General features: G+C 58.5%; 1 protein-coding gene across 20 annotated transcripts in view; it reads right to left on the bottom strand.

The window, feature by feature from the left end:
• Positions 1–2721: 2721 nt before the first annotated feature.
• The window catches only part of LOC129495446 (low-density lipoprotein receptor class A domain-containing protein 4-like), a 387589-nt gene continuing 371671 nt past the window's right edge, over positions 2722–18639 (bottom strand). For all 20 annotated transcript variants that reach the window (XM_055302951.1, XM_055302956.1, XM_055302955.1 and 17 more), the window contains 2 exons: positions 5518–5577; positions 2722–4235 (listed from right to left, as the gene is read on the bottom strand). In XM_055302951.1, coding sequence (XP_055158926.1) covers positions 3708–4235; positions 5518–5577 — 588 coding nt within the window. In that variant the 3' untranslated portion in view covers positions 2722–3707. The remainder of the gene's footprint in view (positions 4236–5517; positions 5578–18639) is intronic.

Raw genomic sequence — 18639 nt, 5'->3', positions numbered from 1 at the left:
CCGTGGTGACAACCTGAACCGATAGTCTGGCCAAGGCGGGTCTCCAAGGGGACTTGTCTTCCTGACATTCCCCGGCTCTCAACCCGCTGGCTGCGCAGCTTCCGAGGTAGCAGAAAAGGCCCAGAGGGATCAGAGCCCAGATGCCTCGAGGGCCCCCCCACTGGAGGCCCTCCCTCGCCCTGGATAGACCCCTGCACTGGATGCCCCCCTACTGGAGGCCCCCCCACTGGAGGCCCCCCTGCACTGGTCGGATCCTCCCCACACTGGACAGACCCTCCCTGCACTGGACGGACCCTCTCCGCACTGGACGGACACCCCCACTGGACGGGCCCCCGGCAGGCCAAGGGCTTGGCTTAGACCTCCTGCAATCGTAACAAAATACGCACTTTTCACGGTCAGTTGTTCTACAATGTGACATGTAGACATGTCACTTTGCATGAAGCTCGGCGCAGAACCTCTCCCCCACGCGGCCGCAACCGAGCGCCCCCCGAAGGCCAGAACCAGGAGCATCTGGTGCAACCAAAGCGCCGCGGAATTCCTGTAGATTCTTTATTCAAAGGGTCTCACGGCGAAGGTGCAAGTCGCAAGTGCTCCGCGCCGGCGTAGCAGCCGCTGGTCCGCGTGTGCGCTCGGCGGGTCTCGGGGCTCAGCGGGAGAACCGGCGCCCCCTCGGCCGCACGGTCCACCGCGAGCTTCCTCCCAGGACGCCGACGCGGCCCTTCAGGTGCGTGTCTACACCGCGTCCCCGCCTCGGCAGCTCACGCACCGGGCGAGCGAGTCCCACAGCACCTCGCACATCCGGACGCAGGAGCCACACCCGACACGGCACGGTCCTTCCTGGGCGAGGCGCAAGGCTGGGGGCGAGCGCGGGGGCCCTGGGTCTGGGCGGTGGGCGGGACACCTGCGGGCTTCGAAGTCAGGCATGCGCGGCTCCCTGGGGCGGCACGTGAGTGCGTGCCCCGCACACGCGCTCCACACACACGCCCCGCACAGCGCCCTGTACAGACGCGACCCGCGCACACACACACCCTGTACACACGCGCCCCCCGCACATGCAGTCTGCACACACGCACGCCCCGCACACAATGCTCCCCGCACACACACGTGCCCCGCACATGCACCTTGTGCACACATGCACCCTGCACACGCACCCTGCGTAAACACACGCAACACGCACAAACACACGCAACATGCAGACACACCCTGCACAGACACACACCTTGTACACACGTGCACCCCGTACACACGCGCCCTGCACAGACACGCACCCCGCACACACACCCCGCACACAACGTGCCCCCGCACACGCCCTGCACACACACGCACCCCGCACACACACACAGGCACCCCGCACCCACGCCTCGCACACACAAGAGCCCCGCACACACACATCCCGTACATACGGCCCCCCCGCACACGTGCCCGCACACGCGCCCCCTCACGTACGTAGGCGCCCCGCACACCCCGCACACACACGTGCCCCACACACCCAGGTCGGCGCTCGGCCCCTCGGCGGCTGGAGGGGCCTCCGCGGGGGCGGGACGGCAGCCCCTGGCCGGGGCGAGCGGCCTCAGCGGGGACTCGGGGGCCTCCGGGCCGCACCCGCAGGGGCACCTTCCAGGGTGCGCGAGGCCCGGGAGTCCGGCGGGTGGGGGCTCGGCTGGGCTCGGCTGGGCTCGGCGCGCAGGCGCTGGGGCGGCGGGGAGCGGAGGCCCACGCAGCAGCCGCCCACCCGCCGCCGTCCTCCGCCGTCCCGGGCCCGCGGCTGCACACTGCGCGGATGTTCCCGGGGGGCCCGCTGCTGCCTCGGCCCGTGTCCCTGTCACCGTGAGGCCGCCCCGGGGGGCGGACCAAGGCGTCCAGGGGAGCTCAGCATCCTCCCGTGGCCACGGACCCGCGTGGAGCCGCCGGGGCGCCCGCAGGCCCGCAGCGTGAGCCCCGCTTCCAGACGCAGCTCACCTGGCGGCAGGTGGGACGGGCCCGAGCTGTTCTGAGCTGCAGCTGCGGGGGCGGCCGGTGGGAGCTGCTCCTGAGGTCCCCACGCTGACGCAGCTTCCCCCTGGTGCCTGGCCGGACACCCCCACCCGCGGGGTCCCCTCCGGACGAGGGGCCCAGCCTCTCCGAGCCTGGCCGAGCCGAGCCCAGTGGGGGGCCCGCACCCCTGCACGTGCACCTGCAGCAGCCTGAGGCCCGGTGGCAGCCGCTGCCCACCTTCTCCCTCTGCGGAGGCTGCGTGTGCACCGGTGCCCCGTGGACATCCTGACGCCCGAACAAACCCACAGCAGCCGCCTGCCGGCCGAGAGACCCCGCAGGAAGGGGCCCCTCCCCGGGAATCCCCGGGATGCGCACGGACGCGGACGCGCGGGGCCCACTTGGCCCCAAGGCTGCAGAGGCCGGAGCCGCAGCCCGTTCCCACGCGGGGCACCAGCCTCGCGACGGCGCCAGCCGCGGCCCGCCCTGCCGGGCCTGGAACCGACCTGGGGCTGGCAGCGCGGCGCAGCAGGACCCAGCTCCTGGGCGGGGGGCGGGGGCCGAGGGCGCACGGGGCCGCCGCCGAGCCGCCGAGCCTCCGAGCCCCGAGCCCCGGCCAGCTGTGCAGGCCTGCGCTGAGCCACCTGCCGCCCAGGGGAGGACAGGGAAAACGGAGTGCGCTGCAATCACGTATTTCAACAGTATTGAAAATAACCACCTTGCATTTTAGACAATTTATTGCATAAAATAATGTGTATATCTGAGTATATTTCATGCTACAGTGAAAAAAGTCTGAATCACTGAAGACACTGCACTGCTGGAGGACGGGCAGCGCTGCATAACGCGGGCGCTACGTGGACGCAGGTGTGGGGTTCGGATTCAGAAGAACATGCAGCCGGGCTGAGACTGGCCCAGTGACAGTGGGTCAGAGTGCTGGACTGTCTCCCATCCCCCTCTCCATCCCCGTCTCCAGACCCCTCACCCCTGCAGACCCTTGCAGCAGTCCTGCCTCCCTTGATTGGCACAAGCCGGCCTTGTTAGGCTACATCCCCCAACGTCCTCCCTGGTGACTATGGGGATTCCAGGTATTCCCGGGCTGAGCAGCAATCCACAGGCGAGAAGACGACACACGGAACCGCGCGCACAGCAGTCCCCTCAGAAACATTTAGGTAGTGCAACTTTTAAACACACGTCATCACGATACAGATTGACTCCTTGCATTCATCTAACTTCTTCACTTTATATCTTGGCACACAAAACAGGAATTCTGAATATTTTTAAAACAAAATAAAAAAGTTCCACACCTTGGGAGAAAAAGCAAACTGGCCAATGCTTCCCCATGACAATATATAATAATGCATCCTTCTTTATCAATTAATTATAAAACAGGCCACTCTGGCCCTTTCTCTGCAAAGTCTCCTTTCATAATTAAATAGATCAAACACCTCTGTGGGTCTTGTTTCATGATACCCTCCGAGCACCCCGCGTACGGTGTTTCCGAGCCCCCTCCCGCCACCAGGGCCAGGCCCGTCCTTGCACCTGTCCCCAGATGCCGATGCTGGTTGGACCCGATGGCAGTCTGTAGGGTTTCCGCCCAGCCCATGCAGGTCCCCTAAGGAGCCCAAAGCAAAGAGCTCCGCCACACGTTGGGTTTTCCTTCCCGGAACAGGTGACCCGGGCAGCCCAGGTGGGGTGGCGGCTGCCTGGATGCTTCCTCCTGGGTGCAGGCCGGCGGCTCATGCGAGGTTCCCAGGCTTCCTGTCCTTGGCCTGGGCGGGCAGCGCCGGTCCCCCCACGCTGTCCTGCGGGGCCACCGGGCCGCCACCCCTGAGCGCGCCGTGCTGGGGCCGGAGGAGGGCAGCGCCTGGGGGCCGGCCTATCACCTCGCTGTAGGCGGGCGGCGGCCCCTCCATTCTGCCGTGGCTGCTGCAGGTGCTGGCGCTGATGCCCGAGTGGCTGCTGGGTGGACACGGGCCCGCGCTGCAGGCGGCAACGTCCAGCAGGTCGCTGTCGAATATGGTTCGGTTGGGCGGGGCCCTCACCGACTCGCGGTTGAGCTCCCGCTGCTGTTCGGGGTCCCTGAGCTGCAGGGCGCAGGGCCCCTGGTAGGGCGGCGGCTCCTCCCCATCGGACAGCGAGATGGTGGGGGGGAGGTCGATGTCGTGCTGCACGTAGGGGTAGGTGGGCTGGAAGCGGCTGAAGCGGTCCCTGGGGAGGAAGGCAGGGGCCGCGAACCTGTCCCTGGGCCTCGGGGCGTACATGACCTGCAAGGGAAGGGGCACGGGCTGCAGCCGCGGAGGTGACGCGGGCCAGGTGTCCAAGCGTGCCTTGCGCGCAGCAGTGCCAACGCTCTCCAAACAGAGCAGGAGCAACAGGAAAAGAGCATTCCAGAAAGCAAACAGCAGCTTGGTCACCATCGCGGCCCCCACCCACCCGCTGCGGTGACCCCGGGGCGCCCAGGCCGCAGTCCCCAGGCCAGCTGGAAACCCGGGTCGCAGGAGCCGCCCCACACTGGCACCTGGTGCGTCTAGGCGCCCCTCATCCTGCCCCTCGCCAGAGGGGACCGGACCCCCCCGCCCCACCCCGGGCTGCACAGCTTCACCCACGCAGCGCGACCTGCAGCAGGTGCAAGAACCGGGGCCGCTTACGGATCATTCACGGGAGCTTCGTGCTCTCGGTTACCCAGAACCACAAGGGACTTCCCTTTTCTCTGGTCTCTAGGCCTTTCCAGCCGCTCTGGATACGAGTTCCTGCAGCAACTTCCAGTGACCGACCGGGGAGACGTGTGGGCCCGAGTGGCTGCGATCCCACATCCGCTCGCCCAACAGCTGTGGCCGCGCCCGGGTCCATGGCCCGCCCGCCTCTCCCACCCGACTGCGTCTACAGGGACAGCCGCGGCCACACGGTCTCCTGCCTTCTCTCACCTGTGTGTTTGGCTCACGGGCAAACGGCTGTGTTATTTCAGGCCTCGTGTGAGCCGTGGAGATGTGTCCCCAAACTGTGCCCCATCAGCCAGGCCCCCCCGATGGGCAGCTGGCGGGTCGTGTGCAGGTCAGGGACTCCCAGCCTGGGGTCCCCAAGGGGCTGCAGATGAGCATGGGCGCCCCGGGGACACTCCGGGGGATCCCCCCAACCTTCCCGGTCCTTCCCGGGGTGGGGGGGTTATCTCGTGATCCCGCTGTGGCCCCGCAAGCCCCTCACCAGTTCTGCTGCCCTGGTGCCCCCCACCTCTTCATCCCCTGCCCCCCCTCACCCCCTCACCTCCTCCTCAGCCCCTGCCCCCTCCTCAACCCCCCTCCATCTTCTCACCTCACCCTGCCCCCTCCTCACCCCCTGCCCTCCCACCTCCCCCTCACCTCGCCCCCTGCCCCCTCCTCACCTCCTCCTTCTCACCCCCTCCTCCCCTCCTCACCTTCCCCTACTCACCCCCTGCCCCCTCCTCACTCCCCTCTTTGCCCCCTGCCCCCTCCTCACCTCCTCACCCCCCTCCTCACCCCCTACCCCCTCCTCACCCTGTCATCCCCTTCCTTGTCACCCCCTCCTCACCTCTGAGGCCGATGGCCGAGGCCTGGAGCTGTCTGATGGCCACAGGCGCCCTTCCTGGCACTGGGGGGACAAAACATCACGAGAGTCATTAGCTTCAGGCAGCAGCACCAAAGTCAACAGCAGCAGCAGCAGGCCCACCTGCCACGGGGAGGGACACACCACCGGGCCTTCCTCCACCCCAACGAGGACCGGGACCCGACTCGCTGGAGCTTTGGCCGCAGCGCGGAGCAGGTGTGAAGTCCAGCATCTTCCCGGCGCACAGCCGCACGGGGGCAGCGCCCTCCGCCCCAGCTTGGGTCAGCGTCCAGGTGCCCCCCTCTCCGAGGCTCGAGGCCACCCCTGGTCCCCCTCTGCCCATGGTCAGGTCAGCATCCAGGTGCATCCCCTCCACCCCCAGGCTGGAGGCCACCCCCCGGTCCCCCTCCGCCCGGCTCAGGGCAGGATCCAGGTGCCCCCCCCAGGCTCGAGGCCACCCTCCCATCCCCCTCCCCACGGGCCCAGCGTAGACACAGCCTTGTGAGCCGCAGGGCAGACGGGCAGCGGCAGCACAGGGGGGGCACCCCGCAGCCCCACGGCCCAGCTCCCCATCAAGGCTGAGCTGCCGGAGGCACAGACGCCCCCACCTGCCTTCTGGTGACTTTAGTCTGTGTATTCACAGGACAGATGTCACTTGACGTCTAGTTGTTTAATGTTTTTCAGAAATGCTGGGCCAGAGCGATGAGGTGACAAGGGGACCGTTGACGTAGTGAACGGTCACCTCTGACTCCGCGGGCTGCTGGCACCGCAGCAGGCATCCGCCCTGGACCAACGTGTGGGCCACCTGCCGTCGTCTAAGGCCTGTGGCTATGGTAGGGAGCAGGAGCACGGGGTGGGTGCGGGGTGCGGGGTGCGGGGGTGCAGGGTGCAGAGACGTGCGGGGGTGCAGGGGTGTGGGGCGCCTGTCCCCGGATGGATGCCCAGTGAGCGCAGACGTCCCTGTGCCACCACCAAGCCTCAGCCTCAAAGTGCCCCGGGACGCCCGCAGGGTAAGTGGCCCCGGGCCTCGGTCGCCAGGCCGGTGTCGCCCTCGGGCCGCAGCCCCACGCTCCTAAGACGCCCGGGGCCCGTGGGACCAGCGGCCGAGCCCCGGGCAGGCCCAACCGCCTCAGGGGCCAGGGGGCCGGGTCTCGGGTGGCGGGGCAGCCCGGCGCGGCGTCTGGAGGAGCCGGCTCAGCGCACCCCTCGCCAGGACAGGCAGGGCCCTGCATGCGGCCACCGCGGCCCCGGGGACCCGCACCAGGGCACACCGTGAGGGCCCCCGGGCGGCTGGCAGGTCTCCCGAAGTGCACGAGGCCGCCCCCGAAAGGACAGAGGCTCTGGCCATCGTCTCAACGTGCAAGGACGACCTGCTTCCTGACACGGGCTCGGGTCCCTGCACCCAAGGCGACGGGCACAGGTGCTTTGGCCGGGTCAGCCTCCCGCGCGGCGGGGCTGAGGGAACTGGGGTCTGCTCGAGCGGCAGGCTCCCGCCCCAGGAGGCCACCCCAGGAAGCCCCGTCCAGGAGGCCCCGTCCAGGAGGCCCCGTCTAGGAGGCCCAGCCCAGGAGACCCTCCAGAGCGGGCTCAGGACGCCGTCACTCGGGCTCACTGTGCGTGGATTCCAGCTCACTGTTTCACGGTAAGTCACTCTCGGATCGCTCTTGCCCTACGTACTCTTGGTACCGGTGACTTGGGCGCTCGTTAGAGCGAGCGGGCGACACGGGGCCTGGTGACACCTGCCCCGGGGAGCTCACAAGAGGGCCCCGGGTCCCTGGGCCACCCTCTGCTCACGCAGGGTCTCGTCCGGCGCCTCTTCTGCGCTCATTTCCCGCCTGCGACAAGGGCACCGAAACAACGGCGGTGACCCACTATGTGATGACTGGTCAGTAAGATGCGGCCAGGACACAGCACGTGGCCCGGGGCTCACCCGCAGGCAAGGCCCCAGGAGGCCGCTGCGGCCCTGTGGCGGCGGGCGGCTCCGTGCTCGGGCCCGGGCTGTGGTGGCTGCCGCGACACACGCCGAGGCCGGGAGGTCTCCAGTCATCTCTTCTAAAAGATGAGCTCACTGAAATTGCCTTGTTTTCTTTACAAGATTACTCCAAAGGTGGCACTTTGTCTTTTTCCAAAAAAAAAAAAAAAAAAGTGTTAGCGAGCACAGCTGACGCACGATGTGCCACGAGTGTCCGGCATGCGCGGGGGACCAGCCTCTCGGTGTGTGAGGCCCTGCTGACCACCTGCAGCTGCCACCTGTCACCCGAGGGCGCATGAGGAGTGGCAAGACTGGGAGCGTGGGCAAAGCTGAGGCCGGCGCACTTCTCCCAGATTTCCTCAGGACCTTTCTCCTAAGGTCGGGCCGATTCCTAAGAGTGGCCCACCGGGGCCCTCCAAGCGGGTTCTCCTCCATGCTTCTCCCTATTCAGCCCCGGGGTGCTACACGGAGGGCCCATGGCAGCACGACGACCCTGCCCTGCTGTCGCCAGCCCCGCTGACACCAGCGGCCACCAAGGAGATGGCCGAGGGCCCCGACGTGAGCAGAGGCTGCTCTGCAGAGCCTGGGCTGCGGAAGCAGGCCGAGGACAGGCCTCCCCTGTGAGAGGGCCCGTCAGCGCGGCCCTACATGCGAGGACCCCAAGCCCCCTGGAGCACCCTGGGGGGGCTGACGGATCATCAAGACACAGGGACCCAGGATCTGAATCTCACCGGCTTGAGGACCCTTCTACCCCTGAGAGCTTGCTCCGGATTTTCCTCTTTCCCAACTACCCATGAGCACAATCCCCTGTTATGTCGAACCCGCATGACGCTAACACATCCGCATTAAAGACAAAAATTACCACCTATCTTTTAAATGATTGTCTTTATGATGCCAAAATCGAGGTGTGTTCTCTGCAGACCTGGAACACGCACGATGACTGCATTTCCCCTTTAAATCTGACCATTTGGTACAGTTAAGGGGGTGGGTGGTGAGTGGGAAATCAATACCAACTTCTCTTTTTTTTTTTATTAGAATGTGTATAGTATAGAACGTGTGTAGAGTAGTAGGATGTGTAGAGTAGAACTTTCACCATCCTCATAATTTAAAAGTGTGTTTAAAGGCATTAAGCACATTCACGTTGTTGTGCAACGGTCACAACCATCCATCTCCAGGACCCTTTCATCTTGTCAAGCTGAAATGCTGTCCTCACTGAACCCTAAATTCCCACTCCTTCCTCCCCTGACCCCCAGGTGACCACCGTTCTCTCCGTCTCTATGAATCTGACTCTCCTAGGTACCTCTGATAACTGGAATCACACATTTGTCCTTTTGCAGAGATACAATACATCCTTTTTTCACTTAGCATGATATCTCTAAGGTTCGTCCATGTTGTAGCATGTGTGCGTATTTCCTTCTTCATTAAGGCTAATTTCCGTTGTAGACACAGGTCGCATTTGGTTTGCTCATTCATCCATCGCTAGATATTTTGGTTGTTTCCACCTTTTGGCGATTGTGAATAACGCTGCAAAAAACAGAGGTTTACAAATATCTCTTTGAATCTTTGCTTTTCGTTATTTGGGGTATAAAACCACAAGTGGAATAGCTGGATCATATGGTAATTCTATGGTTAATTTTTTGAGGAATCAACCAACCATACTGGAGACCATACATAGGAGACCTATCAGCAGGACCATTTCACATTCCCATCAGCAATGCACAGGGTGCCAATTTCTTCACATCTTCAACAACACTTGTTATTTCCTGTTTTTTTTGTTTTGTTTTTGTTTTTTGTTTTTTTAAATAACAGCTATCCCAGTGGTTGTGATGTGGTGTCTGTTTGGTTTTGATTTGCATAGAATCAGTGTATTGAGCCAAGAATTTCCATAGAAACAAAACACAACAGGAAACACTGCTATATATATATATATATATATATATATATATATACACACACACAATATATGTGTATATTTTATATATATATAATTTAATATATATCATATTGTATATATAAAAAAGGGAATATTTATTATAGGAGTTGGCTTATATGGTCATGGAGACAGAGAAGTCCCACAGTCTTCCCTGTGCAAGACAGAGAACGAGGAAAGCTGGTGCTATAATTCCATCTGAGTCTGATTGAGAAGCTGGTGGTGTGTGTGTGTGGTGTGTGCAAGCGCACCCCAATAGAAGTGTCAGAGTCCCAAGAACCAGCAGTTCGGATGTCCAAGGGCAGAAGATGTACCCCCCCAGCTCAAGAAGAAGAGAAGATTTACCCTTCCTCCACCTTTTTGTTCTACTTGAGCCCTCCCGGGATTGTACGATGCCCGCTCACACTCGGGAGGGCAGATTTTCTTTTCTCAGTCAACTGAGTCAAATGTTCATCTCTTCCAGAATTACTCTCACAGACACATCCAAAAATATTGTTCTATTACTTATCTTGGCATTGCTTAGTCAAGTCAACGCACAAAATTAACCATCACAATTGGTGATACTGAGCTGCTCTCATGTGCTTATCGGGCATTTGTGTATCTTCTCCAGTTAAGCGTCTATTCAAGTCCTTGGCTTATTTTTAAACTGGGTTGTCTATTATCTTGTTACTGAATTGTAGAAGTTCTGTATCTATTCTGGATATTAATTCCTTACAGATAAATGATTTGCAAATATTTTCTCCCATTCTGGGAGTTGCCTTTTCATTCTTTGGAGAGCATCCTTTGATAAACAACTTTTTGATTTTTGAATTCTAATTTATCAAATTTTTCCTTTTGTTGCCTGTGCTTTTGGTGTCATATCCAAGAAATCATTGCCAAGCCCGCTTTTATGAAGTTTGCCCCCATTGTTATCTTTAAGAGATTATAGCTTTAGCTCTTACACTTAGGGTTCATTTTTTGGTGTATGGCATTAGATGATGCCTTTCTCCTTGAATGGTCTTGGCATTCTTGTCAAAAGCCACTTGACCACATATATGAGACTTTATTGCTGGGTCCTCCATTCTATTCCACGGGACTATATGTCTTTATCCGGCACCCCACTGTTTTGTTACTGTAGCAGGATTTGTAGTAAGTTGTGAAATCAAGAAGTGTGAGACTTCCAACTGTGTTATTCCTTTTCAATATCATTTTGGCTGGGGGGGGGGCACTATCTCCTTGGAGCTGCCATATGCATCTTAGGATAGACTTTTCTTTTTCTGAAAAAAAAAAAAAAATCATTGGGATTTTCATAGGAATTACACTGAATCCGTAGATTGCTTTGGGTAGTACTGCCATTTTAAGAATATCCAGTCTTCCAATCCATGAACACAAATATCTTTCCATTTACTTGTGTCTAAATTCTTTCAGTAACGTTGTATGGTTTTCAGTGTACAAATTTTTCACCTTCTCGGTTAAATTTCTCCCTAAGTATTTTATTCTTTTTGATGCTACTTGTAAATTGAACTGATTCCTTAATTTCCTTTTCAGGTTGTTCACCATTAGCGTAAAAAAATGCAACTGATTTTTGCATATTGATTTTTGTATCCTGCAACTTTGATCAATCTGTTTGTTAGATCTAGCTAGCAGGTTTTTGTGTGTTGGAATCTTTTATCTTTTTGTGCGTTTAATCTTTAATCTTTAAGGTTTTTTGTATGTAAGTTCGTATCATCTCTAAACAGAGATAATTTTAATTTTTCCTTTCTAGTTGGAATACCTTTTATTTCTCTTTCTTGCCGAGTTGCTCTGGCCAAAACTTCCAGTAAATCCTATGTTGAGGGATCCCTGGGTGGCTCAGCAGTTTGGTGCCTGCCTTTGGCCCAGGGCGTGATCCTGGAGTCTCAGGATCAAATCCCACATCAGGCTCCCTGCATGGAGCCTGCTTCTCCCTCTGCCTGTGTCTCTGCTTCTCTCTCTCTCTCTCTGTGTGTGTGTCTATCATGAATAAATAAATAAAATCTTTTTAAAAAAAATCCTGTGTTGAAATAGAAATGGTAAAAGCACATATCCTTCACCACTGAGTATGTTAGCCACGGGCATTTCATAAACAGCCTTTATATGTTGGGGTAATTTCCTTCTATTCTAGTTTGTTGAATGTTTTTAATCATGAAAAAAAATTGAAAAACTTCAAGTACTTTCTCTGCATCAGTGAGATGATCATTTAGCTTTTCCTCTGCATTCTATTAATGAAGAGTAGATTGACTTTCCTACATGGAACCGTCCTTGCATGAGAGAAATAAGCCCCATTTGGTCACAGCGTATAATCCTCTTAGTATGTCACCAAATTCAGTTGGCTAGTACTCTGTTGAGGATTTTTAAACGATATTCATAAAGGATGTTGGTTTTCTTTTACTTGAGAGGAATGCTGGCCTCACAGAAGGAGTTAGAAACTGTTCCTTCCCTCTTCCTCTTCTTCAAATTTTTTGGAAGAGTTTGAGGAGGACTGGATTAATTCTTCTTTAAATGTTTGGTAGAATTCACAACGAAGGCATCTGGTCTAGGTTATTTTCTTTGCTGTGGGTTTTTTTGAAGATTGATTCAATCTCCCTACTACTACAGATCCATTCAGATTTTCTATTTCTTCATGAGTCAATCTTCATTGGGTGTGTTTCTAGGAATCTGTCCATTTCAACTTGTTCATCGTACTCTCTTATAATCTTTCTAATTTATGTATCTTGGATCTTTCTCCATCCAAAGGATACAACATTTATAGCATTAAAAGAGAGTAACATGTGACCGTGACTCACTGGGGCCTGTGCTGTGACCTGCAGCTGAAGCCTGCTGCCTCGCATCCATGTGCACCGTGGTCACGGGCAAGGCCACTCCCAGGCCCCGAATCTTCTCAGTTAAACTCTCCTTTCCACTTACAGAGAACCACAGGAATCAGATTTGGGGATTGCAAACAACCAGCTCTCTGCAAGACTGTAAACACCCAATACCATGTTTTTCAAACTGTGAGTTGCAGCCAACTGGAAAATCGATTTAAGTGGGTCACAACCAGCATTCCAAAGAACTGATAATGACTGCATACATTGTATTATTTTGCGAAACTTCTTAGTTGTGTAAATGAGTATTGTGGATTATGATCTAAGATGTGATTTTCTGCTGTTCTTCAGGATCAAAACCAATCTGAAGGTCTCTGATCGGAGCCGATGATCCCTCATGTTAGATGGGAGGGAGGTGGGCAGGAGGGGACAACCAGTTCGCGGTAAAGGAAGGCTGGCTTTGGATATTTTGTCTTCTACCCAAGGGTTCCTCCCAGGGAATGAATGTATTGTATAACATCAAACTTCTGGAAATCTATTTTCTGCCCATCTCAGGGTGAGAACTTCAAAACACAGGTAAAACTCATATTGGATATTCAGCAACACCTTCATCATCTGGCAAAACAGATTTTCTCTCATTTCTTCCTTCTTCCTACAGCCTCTCCACCACTCAAATGCTTTAGTATTGCTGTCTTTCCACCCTAGATGGCAGTAACAGCTTAGATACGAAGGCGGGACCTTGGGTGTCCGTGACTGTTTTCTCCAGCACTTTCCCCTTGATTCCTCTTTGGGAATCGACCATCAGACTTACTCTCAAGACTTACAATGTCCTTCCCAACTCTACTCAATCTAGGGCACATCCCTTAAGAGGAAGACAGATCATTCAGGAAGATCTGTTGGGAAGAAAAGGGAAATCCTCTACGTTTCCAGAACAACACAATGGATCGCGGAGGTCTACAGGCTCTGAGGAGCAAGCAGAAAAAGAGCCACGCAGGTGCCTCTCCTGGGCTTGGTGCTGGGGGAAAGTGAGCAATTAGACCTGGAGAGAAACCAGCCTGGGAATTAGAAAGCTCAGGGCAACAGAGAAATGTGCAGCTATGTGCTGTCAGCCCAGGTGGGCACAGTCACCTCCTCTTTTGTAAGATCAAGCTTAGGGACGGGGCCCAGGGCTTTCCCAAGGTCACAGGCCTGGTAGGGGATTAACACAGAGCCAGAGCCCAGCTACCTCCCTCGGCATCTCCTGATAGCCCCGGAGCCTCCTCAACTTACACCAATTTCTAAAGACTAAGTAAACATAAAGCAGGAATTCATCTGGCTCCTTTAAGGCGGGTCATCAGGAAAGTCCTCTCCAAGGAGATGACGTCTGAACTGGGACCTCGATGATGAGTTCTAGAGAAAATGCTAGTGCAGAGGCCCCGAGGATTTACAATTCTATTACAAATCGTGCAAAGGAACACAATGAAGTAAAAACTTTGAACGAACTTCCTTGAAGAAAGGGAGACAGACCATTGTTCCCACCTGCAGCTGATTGATTTCTGGCAAACTGTATTCAACAAAAGGCAGCCCAGCTGCTCCCACACAGTAGCCAGGATCTCTCCACCCCGTAGAGTTTTCATGCTCACGGCTGTGCACCTCTGAGCTTGCCTTCATGCTGTAAGGGTCCACCTAAAACTCACTAAAACTTAAGCAAGTTAAAATTTTCATCAATTTTACTTAAAAATCTGGTTTTTGCACGCTCTTGTCATAATACTAACCATGCTCAAGTGAGTTAGCTTGGGTCTCTGGAGCCTCCAGAGCATTATTGGAATTGTCATCATCGGTTTATGTGAGCGGAAGATGTTTTTTTTTTTTTTTGGAAGATGTTTTTTAATTGCAAAAGTGACATATGCATACATTCTCATCAAAAAAGTTGGAACACACAAACCGGACTGTCTTGTCCTCCTGACTCGTCCACAGAGGAAGCCGCTGGTGTGCTGGGGGTGCTTTCCTGATCTTCCTCCAGCATCGGTATGTAACCCCGGCGGTTATCAGGCTTCCTAACTGAGCCAAGTACAAGAACTAGTCTGGCAGCTTGGCCACATCTTCACTCATTCGGGAATAACTTGAATGACGAGAGGAAACCTGCGCCTGGAGTTTATAGTAGGCGCCCACCTGCTGACCTGTCCCCTGCAGTCCCTGTGACATTAGGAAATGTAGTTTCAACGGCTCATGAAATAACGGAGCATCGTTAGGGGCACGGTTGACAGCAAGGACCCCCTGGTCTGCAGCACAGCAGGCATCTGCCTTGCCCCCAGAGAAACGGCCCTGCCCTCTGTCCTCTCAGCCCTATGCTACATAAAGCCAGTGGCTCTCTGCTCTTTAGTCTGGGGGGTCGGAGACAGGCCGATTATAACTCCGTCATCAAGCCCTTTGGTGCTTTTTTTTTTTTGGTGCACCTTACTGAAAATAGTTCCTTTCTATCATTTTAGAAATATTTTTTTAAAAAAGATTTTATTTATTTATTCCTGAGACACTCACAGAGAGGCAGAGACACAGGCAGAGGGAGAAGCAGGCTCCATGCAGGGAGCCCGATGCAGACTCGATCCCGGGACCCCAGGGTCATGCCCTGGGCCGAAGGCAGATGCTCGAGCCCCTGAGCTGGCTACACAGTAGTCCAGCTCTTCGGGCACAGAGGGAAGGGCACCCCCCGCCACTCCCCGCACCCTTCACCGGGCCCCTGACACGGCCTCTGGGCTTCTGGAGCACGGTGAGCTCCGGGCCCAGTGTGGTGGGTTTGAGCTGCTTCCAGGAGCCCAGAACTGCCCATCCTCAGGCCCCCCACCCCCAGGCCCGGGGCCATCTCTGCTCCCTCGGCCCCAGACACCAGGGGCAGGGAGGCAGCCCCACCGGGGAGAGGCCACGAGCGCGTCGCTGGACTCTGCTGGCCCACACATCCTAGGAAGGAGTCCTGGTCCGCAGGCACGACCTTGACGTCTACGGGAGCTTCTCTCCCACTTCTCAGGAAACAGGGGCTTCTCGGTCCATCTTCGTTTTCACTCTTGAGGAGATAGAGACATGAGTGCAGAATAGATTTTTTTTTCCTAAAAAGCACCGCCGTGGGACACCTGGGTGGCTCAGCTGACTAAGCACCTTCCTTCAGCTCAGGTCATGATCCCAGGGTCTTGAGATCGAGTCCCACATCGGGCTCCCTGCTCAGTGGGAGTCGGCTTCTACCTCTCCCTCTGTAGCTCGCCCTGCTTGGTTCTCTCTCTCTCTCTCTCTCTCTCTCTCTGTCAAATAAATAAAATCCTTTTAAAAAGTAAAAAATAAAACCCACCATCACTGTGCAAAGCAAGAGATGGCCATGGCACCCTACCCATGAGCTAGGCTCCCCAGAGAGAGAGAAGACCGCAGTCAAAAAGGTGAGTGCGTCCACGCAGAGTGGTTGCTGCTTCACGCCCCGGCTTGGTGTGCGGGGCGGGAACAAAGGCCAGCGTGGCCCGATACGTGGACTTTTCAAGAGAAACTGTGAATTCCAGTTTTCATGCGGAATCTCCCAGTTTTTACAGTTCAATCCAGTTTTGTCAAGACACCCGGTGGGGCAAGCGGCACCCTTCGGCAGACCTGCAACACCTGCAGAAGGCGTAACACCTCTGGGTGCGAGCGCGCAAGCTGTGTGCCCCGGCCCGGCCGGCCTGGCCCCTTCCCAGCTGCCCGCCCGCTTCTCCCAGGGGGCAGCTGCGCCGCTCGCCTCCGGGGGCCCAGGTGCCCTCGTTTCACAACTGGTATCATCCCGGCAGCACTTAGTAATGAGGAGATGCTTGACGTGACTTCTTGATTTTTTAATCGAAATTGCCACTTCCGTAGGTCGGCCGGCTGCGTCCCCATGAGTGCGTGCAGCTGGAGCCCCCTGAGCTGCTCCCGGCCGCTGCCTGGTGAGGCCGTCGGGGCCCGGGCCACTGTCCTGGGCTGCTGTCGGCGCAGCCTGCCCGGCTCTGCACCTTCGCCCCGGCCCCGCTGTCCGCTCCGGGCCACGGGGTGTCAGGGACACGGTGGCAGTGAAGGCTGGGCCCAGCCCACAGACCCCCACCCATGCCTGCCTCGGCCACAGGGCGCTGGCACACAATGTGGGTGCTCCCAGAACACACTGCTGGAGCTGGGGGGGAGCCCTGGGGGAGGACCCCTGGGAGGATCCCTGGGGGAGCCTTGTGGGGGAGTCAGGGGGCAGAGCCCCAGGGGAGGCGCCCTGGGAGGGAGTCTTGGGGGGAGGCCCTGGGGGGAGCCCTGGGGGAGGAGCTGTTGCGGGGAGCCCCGGGGAGGGAGCCCCGGGGGGCATGTAAGGGAGGAGGCCTGTGAGCAGTCAAGGAGGGGGGTACCCCTGACTTTCTAAGCAGACCTCCCGGAGTCAGGTGAGCCTGGCAGGTGAGCCTGGCACTTGGCCCCAAGGGACAGCAGGTCTGAGACCCGCTTCCAGAAGAGCCCTGAGAACCAGGGAGACGCACAGAGTCGAGTGTCTCCTTCAGCCCGGCTCGGCTGTGCCCTTCGCTGCAGGCGGAGAGCCGGTCGGGGAGAGGCCGGTGGCCCGGGTGGGCTGCGAGCGCCCCTCGGCCGGAGCAGAGCATCTACACGGTCAGCCTCGTCCTTGGAAACGAAACCCAACGGTCTCACGGCTGAGGTCGGGGTCCCCCGGGCTTCGGGTCACGTCACCCCCAGGGTTGCAGGGACCGCCCTGGCGTGCCGCCCTCTCACACAGCTGAATACCCTTTCCTGACCTGCCCCCCGCAGGCCTTGCACCTTCCAGAATGAATGGGCTACAGGCCCAGGGGCGAAAGGCCGCGGGGGCCCCAGGGGCCGCCCCGGAATGTGCCCCCCCCCCGCCAGCTGCAGCCACTGGCTCCCAGGCCCACCGCTGGGCTCCGGGGCAGGACTGGGCACTGGCCTCGCGGGCCTGCAGTCGCCCTCGGGTGGCCTCGAGCACAGCAGCCGCAGGGCATGGGGTTGGCGGGCCACGTCCCCCAGGGCCCGATGCGCCCCACGGCTGCGGCCATAGCTCTGGCCTGGCGGCCATCCTGAGCCCTGGGGGAGCCTGGTTAGCACAGGCGGTGCCTCGGAGGCTGGGGGCGGCCACCTGGGGGGGCGTGCGGGGGCCTCACCCTGGGTCCCCCGCAATTTACAGCTCGTCCATATGCACGACGGCCCCTGGAGGCCCGGGCCTCTCCCAGGAAGGCTGATGGAAGGCCGGGAGGAACAGCCGCTGGCCATGCTGCTGGGGGCGGGCAGGGATGGAAGGAACGACGGAAGGCGGAGATGCATGGTGCAACGTGGCCGAGGCAGGGGCCCCCACAGGGGCTCTCGGAGCGCGGGACCCCAAGGCCTCCCGGAGGCTTGCTGGGGCGCTCTCCGCTCTCAGAGCCTGGGCATGTGATCTGCTCCTGCACAGACCCCTCCTCGACGGGCCAAGAGCCCTGGAGGGGCTGGTGGGTGACACCTGCTGCCCTCAGGGGCCCCCACTCGGCTTGGCTGACATTTGGGGTCACAGGGATCCTCCGTGTAGGGGCGGCCCTGTGCGTCGCAGGATGGACCCAGACGCCTCCCAGCGCTGTCAGACAGGGGGGCAACATCGTGCCAGTGGGGCCGGGGGCGTGAAGGGACCGCCGCTGTGCCCAGGACCCTTCCTAAGGGCGAAGCACCCCGGCAGGGAGCAGAGGTGGGTGGGGAGGCAGCCAAAGCCGGGCTGGGGGCGTGTGAGCACACGTGCCCAGAAGACAGGTAAGGCCACCATCTGCGTTGTGGCCACAGGCTGGGCCTCAGGGGCTCAGGGCCGCTGAGCAAAGGTGCATCTCAGCTGGCGACCGCATTCCAGGGACGCGCATCCCCACTCGCCCGCCATCGGGGGAGGACGGAGGCCCCGGGAGGCAGAGGCGCCGGGCCCGGGCAGCACAGGCACGAGACCCCAGGGCGCCGCAGCCCGTGCCTGGGAACCGTGGGCAGAGCTTCCAGGCGCTCATTGACGAAACCAGGCGCAGGGCTGGGAAGGCGGCCTGCGGCCACGCGTGGACAGCGAGGGCCCCGCTGCAGGGCGGCCTGGGGAGGCGCCCACAGACCTGCAGCTGCCTCCTGGCCCAGGGCTGAGGCCGCGCCGCCAGCAGGCCCCACAGCAGACTGCACGCAGCCGGCCTCCCCCCATGGCCGCACCTGCGTGGGCGCCTCTGGGCCCTGCCACCTGCCCCCGGGAGCCGCGTGAGCGAGCCCAGCCCACCCCGACCGGGAGCTCCCGGCGCCAAGGTCACCACGGGCGCGGCCAGGTCTGCACGGGGCGCGGGTGGAGGGCCCCAGCAGTGCAGGGAGTCCCAGGTAGTGCCGTCGGGGGGACAGGTGTGTGGTGGGGCAGACGCAGGAGCGGCCACCGGGTTCTCCGTGGGCAG

This window comes from Nyctereutes procyonoides, unplaced genomic scaffold (assembly GCF_905146905.1).
Source record: "Nyctereutes procyonoides isolate TBG_1078 unplaced genomic scaffold, NYPRO_anot_genome, whole genome shotgun sequence".
Classification (NCBI taxonomy): Eukaryota; Metazoa; Chordata; class Mammalia; order Carnivora; family Canidae; genus Nyctereutes; species Nyctereutes procyonoides.
This window is presented reverse-complemented; position numbering and strand designations above follow the sequence as displayed.